The following is a 22,807-nucleotide window of genomic DNA, read 5'->3' as shown; positions in this document are numbered from 1 at the left end:
CAATGGCACCAATAAAAGCAAAATCTCCTTAGCAACATAATCTTGATTGCAAAAGGAGAACTGAGAGCATTTAGCAGAACAGTGGCCCACATGGAATACGCATTTGTCTAGAAGAATGCCGCACAAAGCCTAAAAGAGAGATGCTGAAAAAATCCAAAATTAACTCACACTGAACAGTTACTCTTTTTTTTCAAAGTACACAATTGGCTACATTAAATCTATCGTGCGCTTTTCTGCTCAGCAACATTGTATCTACCGCTTTGCAAGCCACATTACAACACCCGGAATGCTTCACAGCGCCGGGCAGGAGCACCCCTCCCCACCCGCACGTTGGGACATGAGCATGTCTAACACACCTCTCACACATGCTAGAGACATTATACACATGCACTTTATAAAGAGACTGCCAAGACTGCCATACTAGAGTAACCAACGAGCTTAAAACGTTTCATGCAAGGAAAAGCTGCCGGCTGATGAGAACCAAGGCCATCCTCGGCATGGCGGAGAGCACAGACTTCATTTTTGTTCATAAGGTTCAGGTTAACCAGCATTTCATATTGAATGGTCTGAAAAACACGTGAATTGCATGGATGGGAATGACTCCTTTCTGAATAGGTGGTGTCTGCCCCAAATAGATGGAAACCCTATCTTGAGAGCACACGTGAATAAAACATAAAAGCTTCAAAAAAAGACACAGTTTCAAAATCACCATTCAACCATAATGATAGTACATTTAATAAATCCTACTATCATTACGGCTTAAAAAGCTTAAAGAACTCCAAATGTGGACCTAATGAAAAAACAGTTTGAAACACTTACAACAGGGAACTCCAGGTAACTCCAGTCCTAGAGCCACCTAAATGACCAAAATCGTTTTCTCTCCCCTCTCACCCACCCTCCTGCCTTTAGACTAAAAGTATCAACTGGAAGATAAGACCATTGCACAATACAGCAGTTTCTCAAGTTTTTCCTTTTCTTCCTCTTCCTACCACACCCTCCCCCCAACACAGATGAAAAACTATAAGGCTTAGAAGATATGTTAAACAATTATTTTATTAGTTTATAATACATACAACTTAAGAAATGCTTTAAAAAAAGTTATATTGGAGTCCTTTCCAATTCTGGGTCAGGTCAGGAAAAACCAATGTTGATGTATTAAATATTATTCTATAATTCAACAATAGATTAGCCTCAGTAATTTAGCAGACATGGTTAAATATTCTTAAATATGCATATATACAATTGTGCAGCCTTTAAAAAGTCCTTTAATTCCTATCGTCTCCTCCCAAAGCTGTGCACCCTGTAAACACAGTGCTGGCTTCTAAGCTTTGTGTCTCTCATCTGGACTTAGGATACTTAAGAGGAATGTTACAATAGTGGAAATCACAGCAAATCTATCTTTCTAAACTCTGTAAGAGGACAGATGCCCAACAGGCAAAATTAACATCAAGTCTCTCTATAAGTAGCAGCTTCTTTAACTTCCAGTTTTAGGTTAAATTATTGCTTACAGGTTTTCTGCTTGAAATGGATTTTTAACATACTCCAAAATATTGGGTTTTAAGTTTTCCCTCTTGATGGCAACATTTTTATTGACCATTACTGCTTCATACATTTAACAGGTCTTTCCTAAACACACGCAGTCCAATGCAAGTCTCTGCAAATTCTTTTAAATTCTCTGCAACATGAGTTACACACAGTCTAATTTAGCATGCAACATTTAGGCACTATTCTCTTTCAAATTTATGTTTGGAATGAGTTCATATTCTTATTGCCAGACTCCATCCTTTATGAAAACAAGAGTCTGGGTTAGACTTTTCAAATCAGGAACTACTTTCACATTCCCTGTTATCTTACTGAACCAAACTGTTCATTGACAATATTCACCAGTACACTGCATATCCTAACAAGTTAGAAAGCCTATTGCTAGCATAAAAGGATCAGAGATACACACTTGGAGTGGATGAGTTAGATATTTATATCAGCACAATGAAACCAGTTTAAACATACAGCCACTAAAAATATCAGTTACATTGCATCAGGATATGACTTTTTGAAACATTTCTAAACTTAAAAAATGACTTAAAAAATGTATTCATAAACCTAAAATACTGTAACAAAAATAAGTCTTCAGCTGACTACTAAGTCTAGTTTTCAACATGAAGCAAAATAACTTTCATTTATTAAGCTATAAATGAGGAGCAAACAACAAGAAAAAAGCATGTTTCAATAAACATTATAAAAATCTATTTGTTCTCTCAAAGTGAGCATTTGTCAATGGTTCCCTTCTCCATAAAAACTACAATCAACTACAAAAGTCTTACTTACCTGAACATAAATTGTACTAACTGGATCCTATTTGTGGGCCTTAGATATACTGTCACATGACAGGAGCTGTCTGGACAGGTCAAGAATTTTCTTTGGAAACAATTAGTCATGCATTACAGGCTCCAGCTTAGGAAAAGACTGTTCTGCACTCAGCGCAGCTCTCATCAGCAATTCCATTTTGGTCTGGCTATTTTAAATGAAGAGATGCTGAGTTTAGAAGGAAGCTTACCTTCTGCATTATTATTCTGCATGATAGCAGAATTGTCTATCAACTAGAGCATAACCAAAATAAATCAATCACACACCAAAATAAAAAAAGAGAACAGAAGTTAATACACAGTCTACTTAACTACTGAAATGGACTGCTAGCTTTTGCTTAACTTGCACCATTCAATATAATTTCATTCAGTTCAAAACTATTTTCTGCCATACTCACAGAACTCTAAACCTAATCTTCAAATCCAATCTTTTCAGTGCTGCTTCTCCTAATTCCTATGTTTCATCTTTTGCTTCACTAAGTTGTTCCTACTGGTCTGTTGTATTTTGAAGAGCCAAGCATTTATGAACCCTTTTTCAAGAAAATAAATCTTAATGAAATATTAATGAGCTAAACAAACCAGAAGACTTCTTTTAAAGGACAACTTCCATGAAACCAGTAAAATGTAGTTTCATAAAAATGTATATTACCCAGGTGTTATGTGGTAGGGACACATACATACATCAGCACAAGTGTCAACATATGACCTTTCATGCAAGGAATCAGGGGGTTTTAATTTTTCAAACATGGTTTCTAATTCAGCCTACACTGGCTATCAGAAAGATGAAAGTTCAAAAAGTAATGAACTGCAAAGTACTGTTAGCAACAAAACAATCCAAATGGATATCTCATTAAGAATAAATGCATGGTTTTAGCAGTGACTTTTTTTCAATTCTAGAGTACTTTGCCCCTTGAAATTATTCTACTTTCTTAAGAAGAATAACACTGTTTTCTTAGTACACCAGTATCCCCTGATTCACCCAGCCTACAGAGAAAACTTTACAAAAAATAAACACAGGAGTTAAGAAGGTAGCACCATTAGAAATAATCACTCCATCCAAATCCAAAAAAAACCCCTTCATTTATCCTTATCCAACATACTTTGTCATTTAGCAGCCTAGTAATTCAGGGTAAAAGAAGCTCTCATAACTTTATATTGATAACATTCATAATGGTCATGCATATTACAATCAAGTTTCTAGGGTGACATTTGCAAAATAAGCCTTCATGCAGATAGGCATTCAGCTCATTAATTCCAAGTTTGTATTTCCTATTAGTCCCTGAGAAGTTAATATTTCTACCTACAATATGGCTATTAAAGGCATTATAATGATCATACACTTAGCTGTTTGTCATGGAAATGCAACATGGCTGTAGGGAGAAGCACAGAAATTACAGCAAATTAGCAGTGATGAATACAGATTTCTGAAATGCTTTCTTTTCATAAGCAAGGTTGCTGAAGAGCAACATAAATTATTTTAGTCACAGGTACAAAAGTAGCCAGCGCCACTTATCCTTAATAAGTCACTACTATGAATCCAAGACATTTGAGGCTCTGAGATCTCTCTAATTGAGTGTTTCTTTTACACAAAATCATCTGGATTTTGACCTAATGTAGGGTCATCATGATCCTTATTTTAATTACTCAACAGCAGTGCTGGGAGAACTTAAAAGAACCACGGATTTTCTTTGCTTAACAAGTCTTTCACCTCTTCAATTAAAGTGATCTCTTTAAACTGTTCAGAATTCAAATGGGGGTTTTGGTGGACAATTTGCATTATTGCCAGCTGCTCAAAACCCATAAACTAGGGCTACAAACAAGGGGACCAATTTAAAATTAAGACTTTAGGGTAGGGGGTGGAGGGAAGGGAAAAAAGACAAGTTCTTTTTCCTTGGGTCCTGGCTTCTAAGCAGGTACAGATTGTATTTTAAAGCTCTTCCCACAGTCTTTGGGGCTAAATAATGACTTTCAGAAAAAAAATTTAAAACTGACTTTTAAATAAGCCTGTCTGAGAGACAGTGTATTACATTTAAACATCATGGTCTTGAGAATTACAAAAACATATAATTTAACAAATTGATTCAGAGATTATAATTTACATCTAAGTACTGTAGAAAGTTTTTACAAACTATTTTTCTTGGGTTTAAGTACCATGGGGAATTCTGGATTTGCATAAATAGTTTATTAAAATTACTCTTACTGACCTATTACAAAAAATGTACTGACTTCCTGTATCTCCATACACATTTTCATTTCTGGTGAAGTTTGTCAATCCCAATATAAACTTTGAGTCACAACTATTTAACAGCAGATGAGCTCTTCAGAATTCTTCACATAGGGTCAGAGAGAAAGTCCTCCTCCCTCAGAACTTATTTCCACCTATGACTAAAAAATTTAAAAGAATTTGTTTCTATTATATGACAGTAAGAAATCTTTATTCACTAGTTAAAGGCAACTGTATCTAAAACTAATAATTAGCTCTCATGGAGATTCATTGATGCCTTCACCATTAGTTCAGCAGGGTAAAGATGAAACAGGCATAATATGCTAAATTATTATTATCAACTTGATACCTAACTTAACTGTTCAAGGAAATTTGAAATAGATAAGATTATTTGTAGGAACTGATGAGTTGCAAGAAGCTAAACAAGTTAGTATAATGTAATAGTTATTTTAGCAAAGAGTAGGCTGTGTCCTGGAAGTCCTACTATAGCTTCTGGTCTGCTCAAACTGCAATTTTGTTCTTTGCCAAGTGACAAAAAGGTAATATATGTCTTCTCACTAGCAATCAAAATAAATAGATTTAGTATTTCAGAAGCAACATCAAAAGAAAATCCTGACAATTGCCGCAGGCATTAAACAGTTGATTAAAGCTCCTGCCATCTTCAATTTCCATCACTATAATTAATGAATTGAAAAGGATTGTATGAAAATGTTTTGTAATACTCTTACTAGGTGAGTGTACTACTTCTTCAGGAGAGTACCACTTCTGAGATAAAATTCATCTCTCAATATAGGCATTTTCTCAAATTTCCTGATTATATTTTAAGTCAGAGACATTGTATTAATAAAATATCCAAAATACTTTTTGAGGGAGTAAGTCTGGCCTCCTTACAAAGGGATTTAACTTTTTAGTTGCTCGGAGCTCTACTTTGGATCTCTATATTATTTCTTAAAGAAAAAGTCACAGGTATAATATAGAATTGCCTGCTAACCAAGCCTATGACTGCTGATGCACCTAGAAGTAGACAAGATCTTAAGCATCACTACTGTTGATGTGGAAGCTTTACTAATGGGATACTCTGTAAACCTGTAAGCCACACTGTTCTCAGCACACATCACACCTGCAGCAGCTTTACTGTCCCTGGGTTTGGGTGCTGCTGGAAAGGTAGCGGTGGATGAGAACAGAACACAGTATGGGAAGTTTGAGAAGTAAACTAAGGAAAATAGCTGCTATGAACAAATCAGAAGCCATATCCTCCACTAGAGTGAAGGGATAGGTTTCCACTTCAGTGGAAAACTGCATCCATGACACAAATTATAGTCAAATGAAATTTTTTATAAAATCTAGGCCTCATATGATCCAGTATTCATTTTATTGAAAACTGACACAAAAGAAATCAATTATATTTCTGGTCATAAGTATTTATCACCAGTTATCACTTCTGTTCAAATCCAACCTCTCCTCTGCACCTCCAACCCCCCTGTCTCTGCTGCCATCAATGTTAGGTTTCTGTCCTCCCACAGGCTGAAACTAGTCTGAGGTTACAATTGATACTTCTGGGTGAGAGGAGGGCAGCAGACCCAGATTTGTACTGAAGAAGAGGTTGAAATTGATTTTTAGAAAATTATAAGCATTTACTTTGTAGAGAATGCATGAGTGGCACTCAGACAACTGAGGCCAGCACAAAACTGGAATTTGTTAATGAAAAATCATATTCTGTCAAGTCAAAGAAACATCCTTGTAGGCTCATATGAAAAGCATAGCTGAGCTATTCTCAAAGTGAACAGTAGGAATCCACAGATGAAAGCTGTGCAAAAGATGAATTTTGGTAACAGATTCAGAAGGCTTAGATTTAAGAAAACTTAAAACTTCCTAGACCACTCCCACTATGGACAATTTAGGAATATAATACTCACTAGGGAATATTTTACAGAGAATAAATATTTGAAGACATAGAAAAATAGTTCACAGCATCAAGGTACCTGTAATACATTACCTTGAAATAAAACTTGTATTTAAAAGATTAAAAAGAGAAGACTATTCTTGTAGTGGTATCAACTTTTCATTCATACAAATATTAAGCAGAGTATATCTGGTTTTTTTAATATATTCACATTATTGCTTGCTAACACAACTGTACAAGGAACATGTTCTTAACTTACATCAATTTTGTGTACAGTAATTTCAGACACCTAAGTAAATTTTACAGTTATGAGAGTTGCAAGTAAAAAACCCCAAAAGCTATGTATGAAGATATGTAAAACTAAAGTATAATCAGAAGAAATGAAATACAACTGGCCTGACCCAAGCATACATCATATATCCAGTTAAAAAAAGTCTTATACTTGTGCAGAAAATAAACTTTGTAAACCAAAATGGGCAAAAGAAAGGGTGCAATAAATAATTGCCTAACACATTTAAACATACACTGTTGCCCAGTGCACCTTACTTTGATTACTTTAATATATGGCATTTGCATCTGGAACTGCACTGTTCAAGAATTAAGTAACTTTTTTCCTGCGTCTGTGGCTTTAAAATAAACAAAAACAACCATGAAAGGTTTTCTTGGGCAATTAAGTTTTACTAAAACAAGTCCTTCTGCACCCCTGTGTACAAGATCTGGTAAACAGTATGAATAAAGCTGGCACATGGCAATTGACTGAATTAAAACAGCTACATTATAAAATGCAGTAATAATATACTTTTGTGATCTTGAGTTCTACTAACCAGACACATGCAAAGCTCTCAGTGATTCTTCTAGTCTGAGTAAAATAATTCCACTTGGCTGCCTTATTTTTTTTTTAATTTTTTAAAGCCAAACTTTTTCAGAATCAGTTGACAGGACTTCTTCATGAAAAGCATAGAGATTTCTACTAACAATATCTGGATTCCAAAAAAATCACAGTTTCAAAAAGAACTTTGTCTCCTTTTGCTGGAAGAGACTAGTCAATATCCCAAAAGGAAATAAAAGTATTTACAATTGACTAGTCACTGACAGAAGCTTCCAAATATATTCGACGGAACTTCAGCAACTTCAGAATGACTTAAGGAATTTAGACAAGGTACAGTCAACCAGTTGTATCATATAGGGATAAAAAAATACCTGTTCACTTGTATATCATTTTCAGCTGTGTATTTATATAATATGTACACACGCGCGCACACACATATAAAAGACTCCTTTGAAAATCAAGATACATTAATAAACAGAAGTAGCAAAAGTAAAAATAACTTAAGTAGTAATTAACATTTGTATGAAATTACTTTGCAGAGTTTGACCAAATACACTTAGAACATACTCTTATTTTAAAAAAAGAACACAGAAAACAACTAACCAACAAAAAAATAAACCAAAACAAACAAACATGAAAACCCAAAACAAACAAACAAAAACCAAATGAAACCACCACAAGATTCTGTAGAACCAAAGTTATGTCACTACCAGGAGAGCACCAAGCAAGGCACCATTGGAAAGACAACATACTTGAATAAGTCTCTATAAATAAATTGAATGCTAATCCGGTCGAAAAATCGGTGTCTTTGGTAAAAATTCTATAAGGATGACCTGTATAAAAAGAAAACAAAAATGTATTAAAGATGGCAGCAATCCTATTATCTATCACAATTATAATTCACATGGTTTTGGGTTTGGTTTTTTTTTTTAATTAGCATATCAAGTTGTGAAGAAAAACAAAAATCATGGCACTTGTCTCAGGTAGGAGACCATTAGAGAAGTCATGTATGATAATTGGTTTGGGCTTGAAAACCAATACTTATGGAATAAAATTCAACTGGAAAAGTTTGCCTACTGATATGAAACACATAAACTGAAGTCAGCTAATTATATTAAAGAATTATTATACAGTAATTTATTTATTGGGGAAAAACTACAAAAGAGATAAATGCATTCACTTAAAAAAATAAACTAACAAATCCTGAATGCATAATGCATGAAAAGTTAGTTTTCAATTGCAATTTCACTTAATTCAGAATTGTTGCCACTTAATACAGGATTCTAAATCATGTTTATAGTTCAATACCTGTGTAAAAAAGTGTATCAACTTTTGCAAAGCTCCCATATCTACAAATGTTCAAGTAGTTAACAAGAACTTGACTAATGCTTTTGTGATTATTCTTATGGTCTCAATTCAAATTTAAACTGCATTTTTCCCAGCTAAGTATACTATAGGGCTCACTCCAGAACACAATCCAAGTATTTATCCTCTTTAAATAGGAAGCTTGAAGAAAATGTTGACTTGTGCACATTCTTTCTTCGGAGACAGTCATAACACAGCAGCATGATCTGATTTATAAACAAATAAATCTGGTACATAAATAAGGATTTTATTTACTTGTAAGGGAAACTCACCTTTTTAAGAAGTTAAAAATTATTTCTCAATGTTTGTGATTGTAAAAGAGAATATAACTTAGCTGCTTAGAAAATAAAGACTTCTATCTCTGCAAGCATACAAAGCCTCAGAAAATAAAAGTAAGTCTCCAATCTTATTTCTAAGGCAAGTACTTTTGGAATTACAAGTCCTGAAATTAGGTAGATAAGTTTATTTTTTGAGATATTTAGAAGTGACTTATCTGCAGAAGTAATGCAAACTGCTGAAAATCCACTGATCACTGACCTGAGTCAACCACTGGATTCTGTAGACATACAAGGGCTTCTGATTTTCAGGCAAGTTTCCAAAAAGGGAGCAAGAAGTAAAGCTGAAGCACTGTCTTTATGCCAAAGGTATAAGACTATCTTGTCTTTCTTAATTTTTTATTTGATTTGTCATCTACTACAGGGATTTCAAACCTCATTTTGGTGAAGTACCAAGTTTTGGGTACAAAAGTCTAATTTTAATCATCTGTTTAGTGAAAAGTTGAGGATAGGCATCTATTATTTAAATTAAATCGCAATCCTATTAGGGGCAGTTTTTAAAGACACTAGCAAATCAGTTCACTGAAAGCGAGAAAATGTCACACTGAGGTTTTGAAAAAATTTTCTCATTAATATACCCAAAGATATCTGACATTTCACAAATTGAAAATAAAATCTTTGACCTTTATCCTGTGAAACTATATGCCCATGCATATATTATTATAGTAAGCAGGTCAACTGATTTGAAATTATATTTGATAGAATGAATATTCATCTGTAAATGTTGCTGGGGCATCCATAGTATTTACAAACTCACATTATGTTTTTTCCAATTGAATCTGCAGAACATTGGGTTTGACAATGTTTCCTGTAGAAAAATAAAGTTTTCAGCAAAATACGAATGCTTCATTTAGGCAAAGCTTAGGTCTATTTTCTGAAATTTGATTTATTCCATTTTCAATCACACCCATATATCTAACCTAAAAGATTCAGTAGAATAAATTTTACAAAAAAGTACTTATTCAGTGAACTGAATAGAGCCATTCTGTAAAAAACGCTTTTTGAAGACCTTGTATTTCAAGCAAGAGGTAAGATCTAGTTGAGGGACAGGGAAAAGGAGAAGACTAAAAGATAAAGATAATTTTAATATAATTTTGAATTTTGAATCACATTTAAAATTTTTATAGGCATTATAGATTTGTTATTTTATAGAACAGACAAAGTCCTGTGTAATGGAAGATCACAGATAAGTTAGACCTAATGCAGTAGATGTTTCTCCAAAGCTAATCTTTATTTTTAAAAAGCTAACCTTCCTACAGCCTTTAGTAACTACTAAAGCATTAAAAGAAATTATGGAAATTCTAATGTTGTTTACATTTTATCAGATTAATTTCATCCTATCCTATGTACATCCAAAATATATTGAAAATAGAAATAAGAACAGCACCAAAAAGAACAAGTTGCAAGCTAAACAAACTGAAATCCTACACATCGTTCATTTTAAACCATACAACTTCTCACTGTATATTTCCAAGATGGGTTTATGGAATCTCAGCCAAAGACTAAAGCATATTAAAATTCCAGAGACTGACTTGAAAATATTTTAGTGACACCAATTGGAGATAAAGATACTTTCAAAATAGTTGAGGTAAGGGGCAGTTAAAATCTAAAAAAGGTTTAAAGGTTAAAATCTTAAAAAGGAGCTAAAGGTTTCTTAAGCTCCAACAGCTTAGTTGAAAGGTCTTCTTCCATACTTTTGGACTTGATTAGCATTATATAAAATAGCCATATCTGACTTGCTGCGTAACCAAAGTTGTGGTTATTCTTTATACAGCATCTAAAATTTCACACTCCATCAGCACATGTTCAAGCTATTTTATCTTGGCAATTAATTTATTATTTTTCAGAACACAGTGAAGCGTTGTTTTCAAGTCATTCATAACTTTATAAATCAGTCCTGCACATGAAACCATGCATCTGTGAACCGTAGAAAATCCTTGCACTCAGGCGATTAAGCTCCTGACACCTTTACTGATTAATAATCATGAAAAGAATAAGATCAGAAGCAAAATAAATGATCATTTAATAGAGAAACTCACAAAACAGCCCTTTAACTTACATATTCCATCATGTTATTCGTTTCACATTTCCTTTTGCTTAGTCTCCAATGCAAGCACAGCTAGACAAGGAGGAAAGAAAAAGAAGAAAAATGAGCTGTATTTTATTGCAGCACACAGACTAGCCCATTTGTTCACCTTTCATATTTTTCGTTCAACAAAAGCATCTGTTTCCATACTGTGCAATTCAAACTCCAACAGTACGAAGCTGCTCCCTGCGGCACTCACCTTGTGGTATAACCTATTGTTTTCCCATTCTAATAACTTCTCAATCGATCTTCGTGTCTGGAAGACAAATGAGAAAGAATTTTACTCTTGACTGGTTTTAGAAAAACTTTGTTTTGCAGCTGCTTTTGTGTGAAAAGGAGAGAGGTACAGGACAGTGACTGAGTACAAGGTGGTCTGTAGTACGATCAAAACTTGTCTGGTATTAAATAGTATCTAGAACAGAAACAACTTTTTGTGATAGCTGAGTAAGTACCTTCAATCACTTTGGAACAAAAACTGTTGATATGTATGTTCTCTGGTTCTTATGGCAGTTTTAACTTTAAATTCACAGAAATTTCAAAGTGATCTAAGTATAAAAAGCAGGAACACTGCTCCCCCATGATCAGTGATCTAAATGTACTGCTTCTAAGGTCAGCATATAAACTCACAAATGTTGCAAACTATTTTGCAGCGCTGTATGTCAAGTGCAAATACACAGTACTCTAAATAAATGAGGAATTTTTGTTACATTTACATCCAGATTTTAGAGAGTAAAAAAGCAAATGCAGAAAGTTACAGTATATTCCACAAATAAGCATTAGTAAGTTTGTGATCTGTATACAGCAAACCCAGTATTTAGGATTCTAAAGGAAAGGTTTACTGCCTGTGTTATCCACACTTGACATTTCAGACAGAGAATCCAGAAAGCTGTTCTGCACAGCTTTTTAAGATTACGCATGCTAGAATTAAAGGACGTTCTGTGCTGCAAAATTTCACAGCATTTTGAGTATAATTATTCAGTTATATTTACATTTGAGAAATACATACTGACATTTATGGTCATTTGACTGCCAGAATATATACTGCTTAGCTCTAAATGGGATTTGCTACAGACAGTGAATAAAAAGAGGATAATTCATGGTGCCAGGTGTTAAGATGAGACCAACAGAGCTGCAGGTGCAAAAGGACGGAGCAATGACAAGGATCAAATACAACTTAGTGCAGCTGCAGCTTCCTCACAAGGCGGAGAGGGGTCAGGGGAAAGGATGAGAAAGCATCTTGCTGTTATTGCTACAAAATACAGTAAATGGACCTTAACAAACCAAACTAAATGCTGTCTGAGAAACAAAAATATCTGAGTAAAATAAAAATTAGACAACAAATTGTTCATTTCCCCACAAATATTAACATCTTGGTTTTCAAACATCCACTAGTTTAATACTGAAGCAGTTGTAGGGAAACACAGCTAAGCATGTACTGTGGTCACATGATTAAAAATTAGATCATTGCTATCAGCATTCATTACAGCAATTTTTTTATTATGTTTTATTTCAAAATCACAAGCCAAGGAATTCTCAAAAGGTGGACATCCCAGTGACTAATTTATCACATCAATTGGAAATTGAGTATTTTTGGGGTTATTCTTATTATTACGTTTTTAAAGACAGTGCCCTTTAACAATAATCAGTAGACCTCACTTGTTTCTTTGTAAAGATAGCCTTTTAGAGTCTGCTCTCCTTTTAAATGAAAATAGGGCAGCAGTTATGGTCACACTTTTGTTAATTTAGTTGCCAGTCAGCTCCAAATCAAAAGAAAATAAGGCTGCAGAGTGTAATTAACATTCAGTTCAGTCGTTTTGTCCCTTGTCTAGCCCCCAAGCTTTGTTAAAATTGCCATCTGAATGCTGAAGGCTGTAGGGAAATCGATTTGATTCTAATCGCACCATGAAAAGAACATGATCTAACTGCTTTCAGCCCTCCGTAAATCTGTACTAGGTCTTTAGCACAATGCAACTTCCAATTTAAAAAGCACTGAATGTCTCGTCAATGACTTTGTGAAGAAAAAAGAACAAGGAGCAGACATAAAAATTCCAATAGTTGTTTAAGCATTAAAGTTCATTTGCATCACAGCAAACCTGAAAAGGGCTGACCTCTCAAACCGCCTCTCAGGTCTATGAAGTTGTAGCCTTGACAAGCTCACATTGACAGAGCTCATTGACTCTGAAAGGCTACTCTATCAATGGTGAAAAATGGCAATAGGTTCTACTCTGAGCAGGCATCTGCCTGCCCACCCGCTGCTAAACCAATGGCAAAACTGATTCAAAACCTGAATCTACCTTGTAATCTTCCTTTCCAGGACCTTTTAATAATAGATTAAGATCACTATACAATTTAATTTCATTGTTTGCCCTAAAGACTGTGAAAAACATCCAAGCTTTTCAAATTCCAATAAAATTACATCTATATTACAATACATAAATATAAATAAGAAATTGATAGGTACTATTAATTGGTTTATTCAAACAAAAGGACAGCTTAAAGTCATTTGACTAGCATGAGATAAAAATACATGCAGACTCGAGACCATGATTCTTTATCTTCCCAGGGCCTTAAATACTACTTACCCTTCCTATAGCATAATCTGGAATAGTCATAGCTCCCAAACACACCCTATCACTAATACAGAGATGTTAATGAAAATCAGACTGTAAAATATTTCTCCAAACCTCAGAGCTTGGAATAAAAAAGAAATTCATTAAACAGCATCACACAATTCACTATAGTAAGTTTTCTTCCTACTTGACAGGTGAAAAAAAGCACTTGCACGTGCAGCTTAATTAATCACTGCTCTTGACATCTCAATGATTTACAGTGAGGAGCAGGTGAGGATATACAAAACCAGAAAGGAACACTTGATTTGAGTGTAGCATTTCCAGCACACTAGGATGACAAGCTTGTATATTCTATCAATGGTGTACAGAAAAACCCATACAGCAAATTATTTGTTAGCCACAACAAAAGCACAAATTAAGTGGAAGAGAGACTTGCTTATTAGGAAGATTTAATACTATCCAGCTTTTCATTTTTTTTTCTTAAAAACCCAGTCCAATATTTGAGCAAAGAAAAAAACCTGCAATTCAAGTACACTTTTTCAGCATACCAAGGATAAGAAAATATGCTTTGTAGTATATTTTATGAAAAAAACAGTCTTCAATGTTATCCACAGAATTTTGTGAGATAGACCTCTTCAACTGTCTAGATGCAATGTTTAATGAAATATTTTTGTAAAATAACTGATTCTTTAAGGATATTAATGTCTAACAGTGTCTTTTGAAGAATCAGACTCCCAAAAAACTCTAGCACAGAGTACACTTTCACTAATGCTTATCACTCCTGATTCAGTAAAATAAAGTTTTTCTCTCAAACATAGAAGGGAAAAAAAAATCTAAGCCTAAATATGAACTCTCCATGCAGAAACAAGGATAGCACTGAATATATTACCAACTGCAAGACACTTCTGTTACACCTTTTCAGGGTCTATCCAGTTAGGTCCAGATGGAATTCTGATCTGGACAGGAAGGCTGTGCAGCAACAGGACCCCTCTGGCAGTGCACAGCCAGGAACGCACACTGCACTAAACCGCACTAGCAAATGGGCCAAGGCCCCCTCAAGGCCTGCTGTAAATCAGTGAATGACTGGTACAATATTAAACAAAAGGATCTTACATGACTCCCAAAATGGTGCTAATTGGAGAACCTCCCTTTGTCTTTATTATGTGGGGAAACAACATGGATAGCAACAACTTGATCCTCCACTAACAATTGTATCTGTAGTTGTTTGGGAAAAACCAAAGACTCTCCCCATGTGCATTTGATCTTTGATTTCTCATCTGAAAACATACATATGTATACCTTGTGCACTATTAGCCCAATAAATAGCATGAGATTTTCAAACTCCTTCATACAAAACTTTACCACAATCAAGTATTATTGGTTTTGAATATCGCCCCGAACAAATATACTTTATGCTTAAATCTCAAAATACAAAAAGACAACTCTAGGCAGACTTTTGTTAGCTTCTCACATGGCCAGAATTTGTATTATCCACCACAGAAAAAAGTCAACGGATCCTGACAGAGGTGGGAGCTATAGTATCACTATATTCCACTCAGTCAAAGAGAGAAATTACAGAAGCAGGAATTTCTATTCATTCTGACTACAAAATTTATACCCAAGTAATTCAGCTATCACCACAAATGGTGAAATAGAAAGTTAGATGACAACAGAGTCACATATGCTCACTTTCAACATGCCAGAACATCCCCCAAGCCAATTTTGAGGCCCATACTGGTACCACAAAAATGCCAAAGCAGTACACAAAACACACTTAACTGAATGATGTACATCTGTGCTGAGAATGTCCTCATCTTGAACACTATATCTCAAGTAAACCAATATAAACTGCAAATTGGTAAGACTGCCATGTTGCTAAGGAATTCTCCATTTGTGAAGGGAGAAAATCACGAAGGTGAAATCTGACTTGGTTTCAGATCCTGGCATCTGGACTATCTGCTTTAGTGCACAATAGTTTGAAAAGGTGTCTGTTCTACTACATAGGTGAATGTGGAGATCTTGAATACTTTCTCCTATTAGTAGCTAGGATATTTCTTATTTTAGACCATTGTAAGAGTGCTCATCCCAGAAGCCACTTCAGCATCCATGCAAGAAACCAAGTGAAATCTATACTAAATAGAATGAAGACTATCTGGAAATAAATGCAGCAGTCTGGTGCTTTTTACAGGATCTTGAAAAATTGCCTTGTCCAACAAGATTGCTATTGCTGCATTTGCCTTACTAGATCGATTGCTCTGTGCAGAAGGTGAGTCAGCCTAAAGCACAGATCAAAACTCCATAACACACAGAGAGAAATACAATCAACAGAATTTTGGAGCAGAACTGATGACATTGAGTTGACTTCATGAAACTTCACATTCTGGAAGACAGCCCTGAGGATATGGTCTCACACGATCTATAAACTAACTAATTTGTACAGGTCTCAACTGTGGGTTGGTACATCACAAAGAGATTAACCTAAAGTTTAGTGAACCAAATCACACCAATTACTTTCTGGAAAGGTCTCTTCCACCAAACTATTTGCTGACACAAAGAGAAGCTCAGTGTTATTTGACACTACTGCAGGTAACACTTTTTAATATCTAAACTCAAGATGATTCCTCAGTTACCCTGGTTGCCTTGATTGTCAAATTCCTGGAGTGTTTAAAGAAAGTAGTAAAGCCATTAAACATGTGCAGGATAGAGAAGGTGTGCAGAAACATACAGCCCGTGTATATTACCCAGGAGTAAAATGGAGAGGGTATTGAATCATCACCCATGTACTAACTGACAGATACTGAACAAGTATTTTCCAAAGGCATTTTGGTCTGCAGTAGAAACCCTCAGCAGAGAGAAACTATCAAAGAAAGTTCCTAGAAGTTGATTAAAGTCTTCTGTAAGTTTCCTCTGAAATACACAAAATCCAAAAGATTCAATATGCTAACTGATATTTTAGCCACTAGATATTTTAGCTGTCCTACAAGAGCTAAGTCACCAACTAAGCATTGCTAGCTACTTTCTATAAGGAGGTAACACTGACTAGAGGCAACCATTTGTGAGAATTTCATAATATGGAGAAGCCTTGTAGCAGAAATAGTCTTGACCTTGGCAAAAATAACACACTTCTCTTAAGAAGGCCTTGAAATGTGGTGAAAAACACATTTCACAGGCAGACTGGTGTTGAACTGATCCATGAAGCATCATGACTACACTTCATGCTGGTACTTGAACTTTTAAATAAAGATTTGTAACTCATTCATTCTAGGATTAAATTCTAGCTCTGATTCTGTCATCATAAAGAAACAAAACCCATGAAGCTCTGATTCCTCCAAGGAAATGATTCAAATCTAGACATGACAATCTAAAGCATCCACCTCCTGCTGAAGGACATTTCCACCAAAAAGGCCACAGAAAATGAACATGTAAAATGGAATTGACCATAACAGGGATGAAAATAGGATCAAATCTCCACCAAGGAACTCATCAGGTGTCATCTTCTGTGGGAAACTTTACACTGAACATGAATGAAAATTCCACCTCCATCTCCTCTTTTAAGGTTAGAGAGATGTTCATTTTGGTCCCTGTCATTTATTTCCAAAATATCCAGGAGTGTGCCACAGAAAATAGTTCAAGGCCAATGTAGGTTGAGAAGCTAAAGAATCTCTGGTTACATCTCTATTAAGAAATGAAACTGTGCCCAGAAACACTCCCATTCATTTCAAGCCAGGTGGCAGGGAACAGCTTACATCTCTATCAGCAAGTTTTCATAACCTCCAAACCACTCATAGTGCCTGAAGCATTCTGATAATGCCTATGAATTGTTACACAATACAGACCCAGAGCCTGCCAGGGACCCTCCTAAAAATACAAATTATAAAGCAGCAACTCCTAGGAACATTCCCAGGTTTAGTTTATTAGTACATAGGAATCCTTTGATTCCTGCTGTTAGTAGTGTCTAAGGACAGTGGCCAAGAATGAGAGGGAAGCCTCATGGCCAGAAAGACTGAAGGGCAGCACAAAACTCCATAGAAGACTGTAAAATCCATCACTTCATTAATCTGCATGCTGAAGAGAATGATCCCTTTTAAAGGGACAGCTCCTACAGTCCCTTGTACATCTGAGGGCTGAATCAGAAAAATACTGGTTGATCCTGTAGCTACTTTACCAATTTAGAAAAAATAAATCTGGCAACTTAGTATTTCCCATCATCACTATTGTTCTAGATTCAGTCATTAATCCCAAAATTCAGCAAAAAATATTTTTATGAGCTACAAAATTAGAAGTACCTGGTCACTTCACACTTTACATGTGTTTGGTGTGGTATAAGATTTATTAACTCCTTCACTCTTCTCCTTTGTAGAACTGCCCCCTCATCCTCCCAGCTGTTTTATCAGCAGTAATGGTTCTTGAACTACTGTTTTCTTCAATAAATAACTTTCTTTATATATAGTGCTTGAGTTACTGAGAATGCTACACTTCAGCAGAAATAACATTTTACTGTGATTTTTTTAAATGAAGTGTAAACATGAATGCTTTCCAGACCTAGGGTACCTTGAGAAAAATCAAGAGAAGAGGCACAGAAGTGTGTCACTACTTCACACTTGCCAGAACTCCATTCTGGTTTTATGTTTTACAGTAAAGTCTAACAAGCTATTGTTCAGTCAAGTGCTTTCTACTTAGTTTCATTTTATCATATAAATTTCAGGTAATTTTGTGCTCTACTACTTTGCTCAACAGTGTTTGCATATGTTCCTTATTTGGGATTATATTTAAGTTGCTTAACACAGAACCCTAAAAATGTTCCTTTCTAAAGTGATTTCCAAATCTTACAAATAACTAGATCATTTTAGCACGCTCTTTCAAAATAGCTCTATGCAAATTTCACCCAACTCATGCTTGTAGTTTCAGGAACACATCAACATCGACAGGAAAAGCAATATCAAAAGCAACACTAAACTCAGTAACTGCATGATCCCTTTATATACCTTAGCCATCACAATATAAAAGAGGCTGTAACACAGAAATGTTAATTATACCCAGATTGTTTTGATTAATATTAAAATGTTCAGAGACATAATTCTAATTACAAATGCAAATAAATTTTAAATAGCATTTAGAATATTCATGATACATCCCAGAGATGCACAATACTTAGGATTTAGATAAAATCAAGAAAAGACAAAATCACAAATTTAACTTCAGAATACATATTTTTGAACTACTAAAAGGTTTGTATTTGATCTATAAAGAACCAAATTAGTATTCTGTGACCGCCTATTATCTGTAAGTATGCTTCATGCCAAACTTATTGCCCTGTCCTCCACCAAGCAAGTCTGCAAATTAAAAGACATGGTAAACTAGCTGCTCCCACACCCCATTGTGCACCAGGAAAGCACATGAAAACCTTGTAAGCTTTTGTAGGTTGCTGCGAAGGAAATGAAATCTGATTTGAGATACAGAAAAAAAAATAACCACACAGGTATACACATCATGATTTTACATTTATTTGTTCTACAAGCTGAGCTGCTTGAGCATATGGATGACTTAGTGACTCTTCTGACCAAAATTATGGTTAATAACATCTAAAGTAAAATACACCAGGCCTGAATCTTCTGATTTTTTAAGTTTCCTTTCATAGTTAACACTTGAATAAAAAACCCTCCAAATACATTTGAAAACAATGGTCAAGAATGCATATTTGATATATACAAGTTCCACTTTAAAAAAAAGTTTTACTAAGTTGTCTAGAGCCAACACAGAAATTCTACGTGCTCTGGTTAGGATAACCATAATAAATACATTATAATTTTAAAGATTCTTCCAAACTGAACTATAATATAAACTGTCTAAACACTTCAAAAACAAGGCACCTTTTGTCTTAAGTAATTGCCTTGTGGAACTCCTCAGAAAAGCATTAAGGTACCATTAAGAGTACCTCCAGTGCAAAGTCCCTTGCAGATGGGCACCGGAGAAAAACATATATTTTCTTCAGTTTTGATAATAAATGTAATGTATTCATAAATTCAATAAACTGGTCTAATGTATTTTAACATTAGTGTCATCCACTGACAAACAAGACTATAAAATTTAAGAAAATTCATTCCAGCTCCTGCACCACATATTTAATTTATACTTTGGAAGTTGTAATTAGCTATGTTTATACAGCAATTTGAAGATGTGAACTGCTATGAAAGTGACAACTAATGATGAGGCTTAAGCAGCATTCATCAGCTTTGTGTGAATTCACAAACAAACAAATCACTCTTGAAAGTATTAGGACAGATCACACTGCTAAATATCTAATTCTATTCATTTTAAAAGATTGCCCATGAATCATTTGAAACATGCAATTTACTTGTACAATACCAGCTTTTAAGAAATCTAGCAGTACTGCAATGCTATCATAGCTTTCATTGTTACTGTTTCTGTTGAAATTATATATCCTATTTACCCATCAGGAATTACAGCATTTAGTTAATACTGAAAATGAGTGCCAATTCATTTGAAAAAGTGGCTTCAAATGGGCACATCAGCCTGCAGTGCTTTTTGAATTATAATTCACTATGTCATTCTTTTTATTTAAATAACAACAACTTAAAGACTAAATGTTCATTTGTACAACCTGGAATTTGTCCCAGAAAAGATGGTGAATTCTATGAGTAAAACTGCTTAAGATCATTTATGATCCAGATCTGCAAATGAGGGACTGTACTTCCTGCAACTTTTTTGCAGCTTTTATTCATTAAAACCGAATTAAGACCACATAAAAGGATAGAAGCAATAAGATACTGAATCAAACAAAACACTTATTTTACTGCTGAAGAGTAGAAGGCTTCTTCCAAATATCTCAGTGCAAACAGAGAAAGGAAACAACACTATGCAAGGACTCCAAAACCAGCACTGAAAATAAAAATTCAGTGAAGGGAAAGCTTTCACTACATAGAAACAAATTAAAATTACATAATTAACAATTAAACTTACAAACATTTGTTGCTTAATTAATTCCTAGTTTGAAGCACCTGGTGATTTAAGGAGACAAACCATTACCTTATTTTTCACTACATGAAATGAAGCATGTATTCCCATTATACACAAACTTTCAGTAATTTCACAATTTGCACTTACATTTGTGATAACTTTCTCATGTTAAAACTTAAAAAGTCAATGAAAGACAGTAAAAATACAGAATGAAGAGAACCACTAAGAAAATTATTCTAACTCTGAAGCTGCAATTTACATTTTCTCTACCTGAACCATTACAAAAAAAAACTTTCTCTGAAAAAGAGCCACAAACTATACCAGCAATTCAAGACCAGGGTACATTGGTTCCGACTCATCAAAACAGACATTTCTTAATTGGTCATTCTGAGAAAAATTTCTCTTCTATATTAAAACTGTTGTTTCATTTAATAAAATCCTTGAGAAACCCTCACACTTGTTAGCTCACTATATCTGTAATTCAACAAAACAAATTATTTAGTCTTCTGTTTCAGTAGAAAAGGGCAAATATGAAGACTTGTATATTTTTGTTATGAAATTAAAACACGATCTGCACAAATTTCAGGTTGGGAACACTCCCATCATGCTTTCAGAAATCAAACTCTCTAATTGTAAAGTCTTGGGAGTCTACTGTGATCATTGCAGCAAAGGATATAACAGAAGTCAGCACTAAGTAACTGTTCTTTCTCTGGGAATCACTTAGAACAGGGCTGAGCTAGCAAAGCTCTCAGGGCAACATTTCTCAGACAAGTGCAAGTAATGCAAAAGAAGCAGCCTTTTATTTATTGATCATTTGTTACACTTGTTTTACAGTATGAGTACAAGTGGGAAATAATTGATGGTATCTAGAAATTAAAGGGAAGAAATAAGCATACATCATCATGGACCCCTGTTTCCTCAAGAATCCTGGCTGTTGTGACTTGTGGCTGAGTCCAGTCAGGCAAAGGACAGCTAAAGAAGTCAAAGCATGGAAGATAATTTGATCAACACAACCCTCTTGTAAGACACAGGTAAAGTCTGACACAAGCAATTTGAGAGTTCAAATGTGAGCAGTTCACAACAAACACATTAGTCTTATGTACCAGCAAAACTGCAGCACTAGCAGCAAACCAAGGTGATAGTGGGAGAATATGAAGTTGCTTCTTGTCACAGTTCTATTGGAATCTACTGAGCAAATAACAGACTGGAACCTAGATGAACCAGGTATTTTTTTACAACTGCTGTTTTTGCTGAGCAGCTCCAGGTAATTCACAATGCAGTTTCTCTTATTTCTACACTTCTAGGAAAATATGTAATGTTAGTTTCCTGCTCTTGTCACAGCACTTTGACATAAACTGATAGAAAGTCCTAAGATTTTTTCTTTACGCAGAAGCTTGTGGATATAATTCAATACTGACGGGATTATTATTACAGGGTTCAAACCCTGTAATTCCAGGTAAGAGGGATTTGTATTACTCCATATTTTCCTGCTCTAGATCTACCAAGACAAAGTTAAATCCACCCATATCTGTACAAGCAACCCAAGTGGCAGTAACTTTTCACCATTTTTCTGTAAGTAGAAGTAGGAGCCCTGACTAGAATCATTAAAAATTCTTCTGCTTGTTTCCTACGCTAGAATTTCCAAACATGTCCTTGAAAAATACTCCACAGTTTTCCCCCTTAACTCCTCCACCACAGAAAAATGTTCCTTCTCAGCCATTTCCAGGATGAAGAGTTAGGAGCTTGGGAAAGCAGACTCTCCCCTTTCCCTTTTAGAACACAAGTTAATTAATTCTCTATATACATTCTTCAGATGTCCAACAGGCACCAAGTTCTGAGTTCTCTATCTGAGAAACAACCCAGTAAAGACACATTCATTTGGCAAGCTGCTGACATGGACAAGTGATGCTGATCCAAAAATCTCCACATTGATTTAAATTACTTTTACTCTGGAAGAATAATCAAACTGTTATCAGTGTCTAGTGCCATTGTGCCATCTACAGTGGCACGAGATACTTTGTTTAGGCAGCTGAGTCCTAAGTTGCACTAATGCTGGACATCCAAGCGCAGAAAAAGATGCAAAAGTCCATAAATGTCTTCTGGTGCCAACTTAAACAGGAAAAATGCAACATTCACTGATAGTCTGGGCCACAC

General features: G+C 34.9%; 1 protein-coding gene across 3 annotated transcripts in view; it reads right to left on the bottom strand.

Annotated features, from left to right (window-relative positions):
- Nucleotides 1-1,035: 1,035 nt before the first annotated feature.
- The window catches only part of CHIC2 (cysteine rich hydrophobic domain 2), a 30,955-nt gene continuing 9,183 nt past the window's right edge, over nucleotides 1,036-22,807 (bottom strand). The window contains exons 4-8 of one of the 3 annotated variants that reach the window (XM_071432379.1): nucleotides 11,305-11,361; nucleotides 11,079-11,138; nucleotides 9,777-9,827; nucleotides 9,222-9,260; nucleotides 1,036-8,152 (exon numbers count right to left, since the gene is read on the bottom strand). In XM_071432379.1, the coding sequence (XP_071288480.1) occupies nucleotides 8,102-8,152; nucleotides 9,222-9,260; nucleotides 9,777-9,827; nucleotides 11,079-11,138; nucleotides 11,305-11,361 (258 nt within the window). In that variant the 3' untranslated portion in view covers nucleotides 1,036-8,101. The remainder of the gene's footprint in view (nucleotides 8,153-9,221; nucleotides 9,261-9,776; nucleotides 9,828-11,078; nucleotides 11,139-11,304; nucleotides 11,362-22,807) is intronic. The other 2 variants (XM_071432380.1, XM_071432381.1) reach the window with 2 other exon arrangements.

The sequence above is a fragment of the Agelaius tricolor genome, unplaced genomic scaffold (assembly GCF_023055355.1).
Source record: "Agelaius tricolor isolate 1412-34295 unplaced genomic scaffold, bAgeTri1.0.p SCAF_8, whole genome shotgun sequence".
NCBI classification, from domain to species: Eukaryota; Metazoa; Chordata; class Aves; order Passeriformes; family Icteridae; genus Agelaius; species Agelaius tricolor.
The sequence above is the reverse complement of the archived record's forward strand: the minus strand, read 5'-3'. Positions and strand labels throughout refer to the sequence as shown.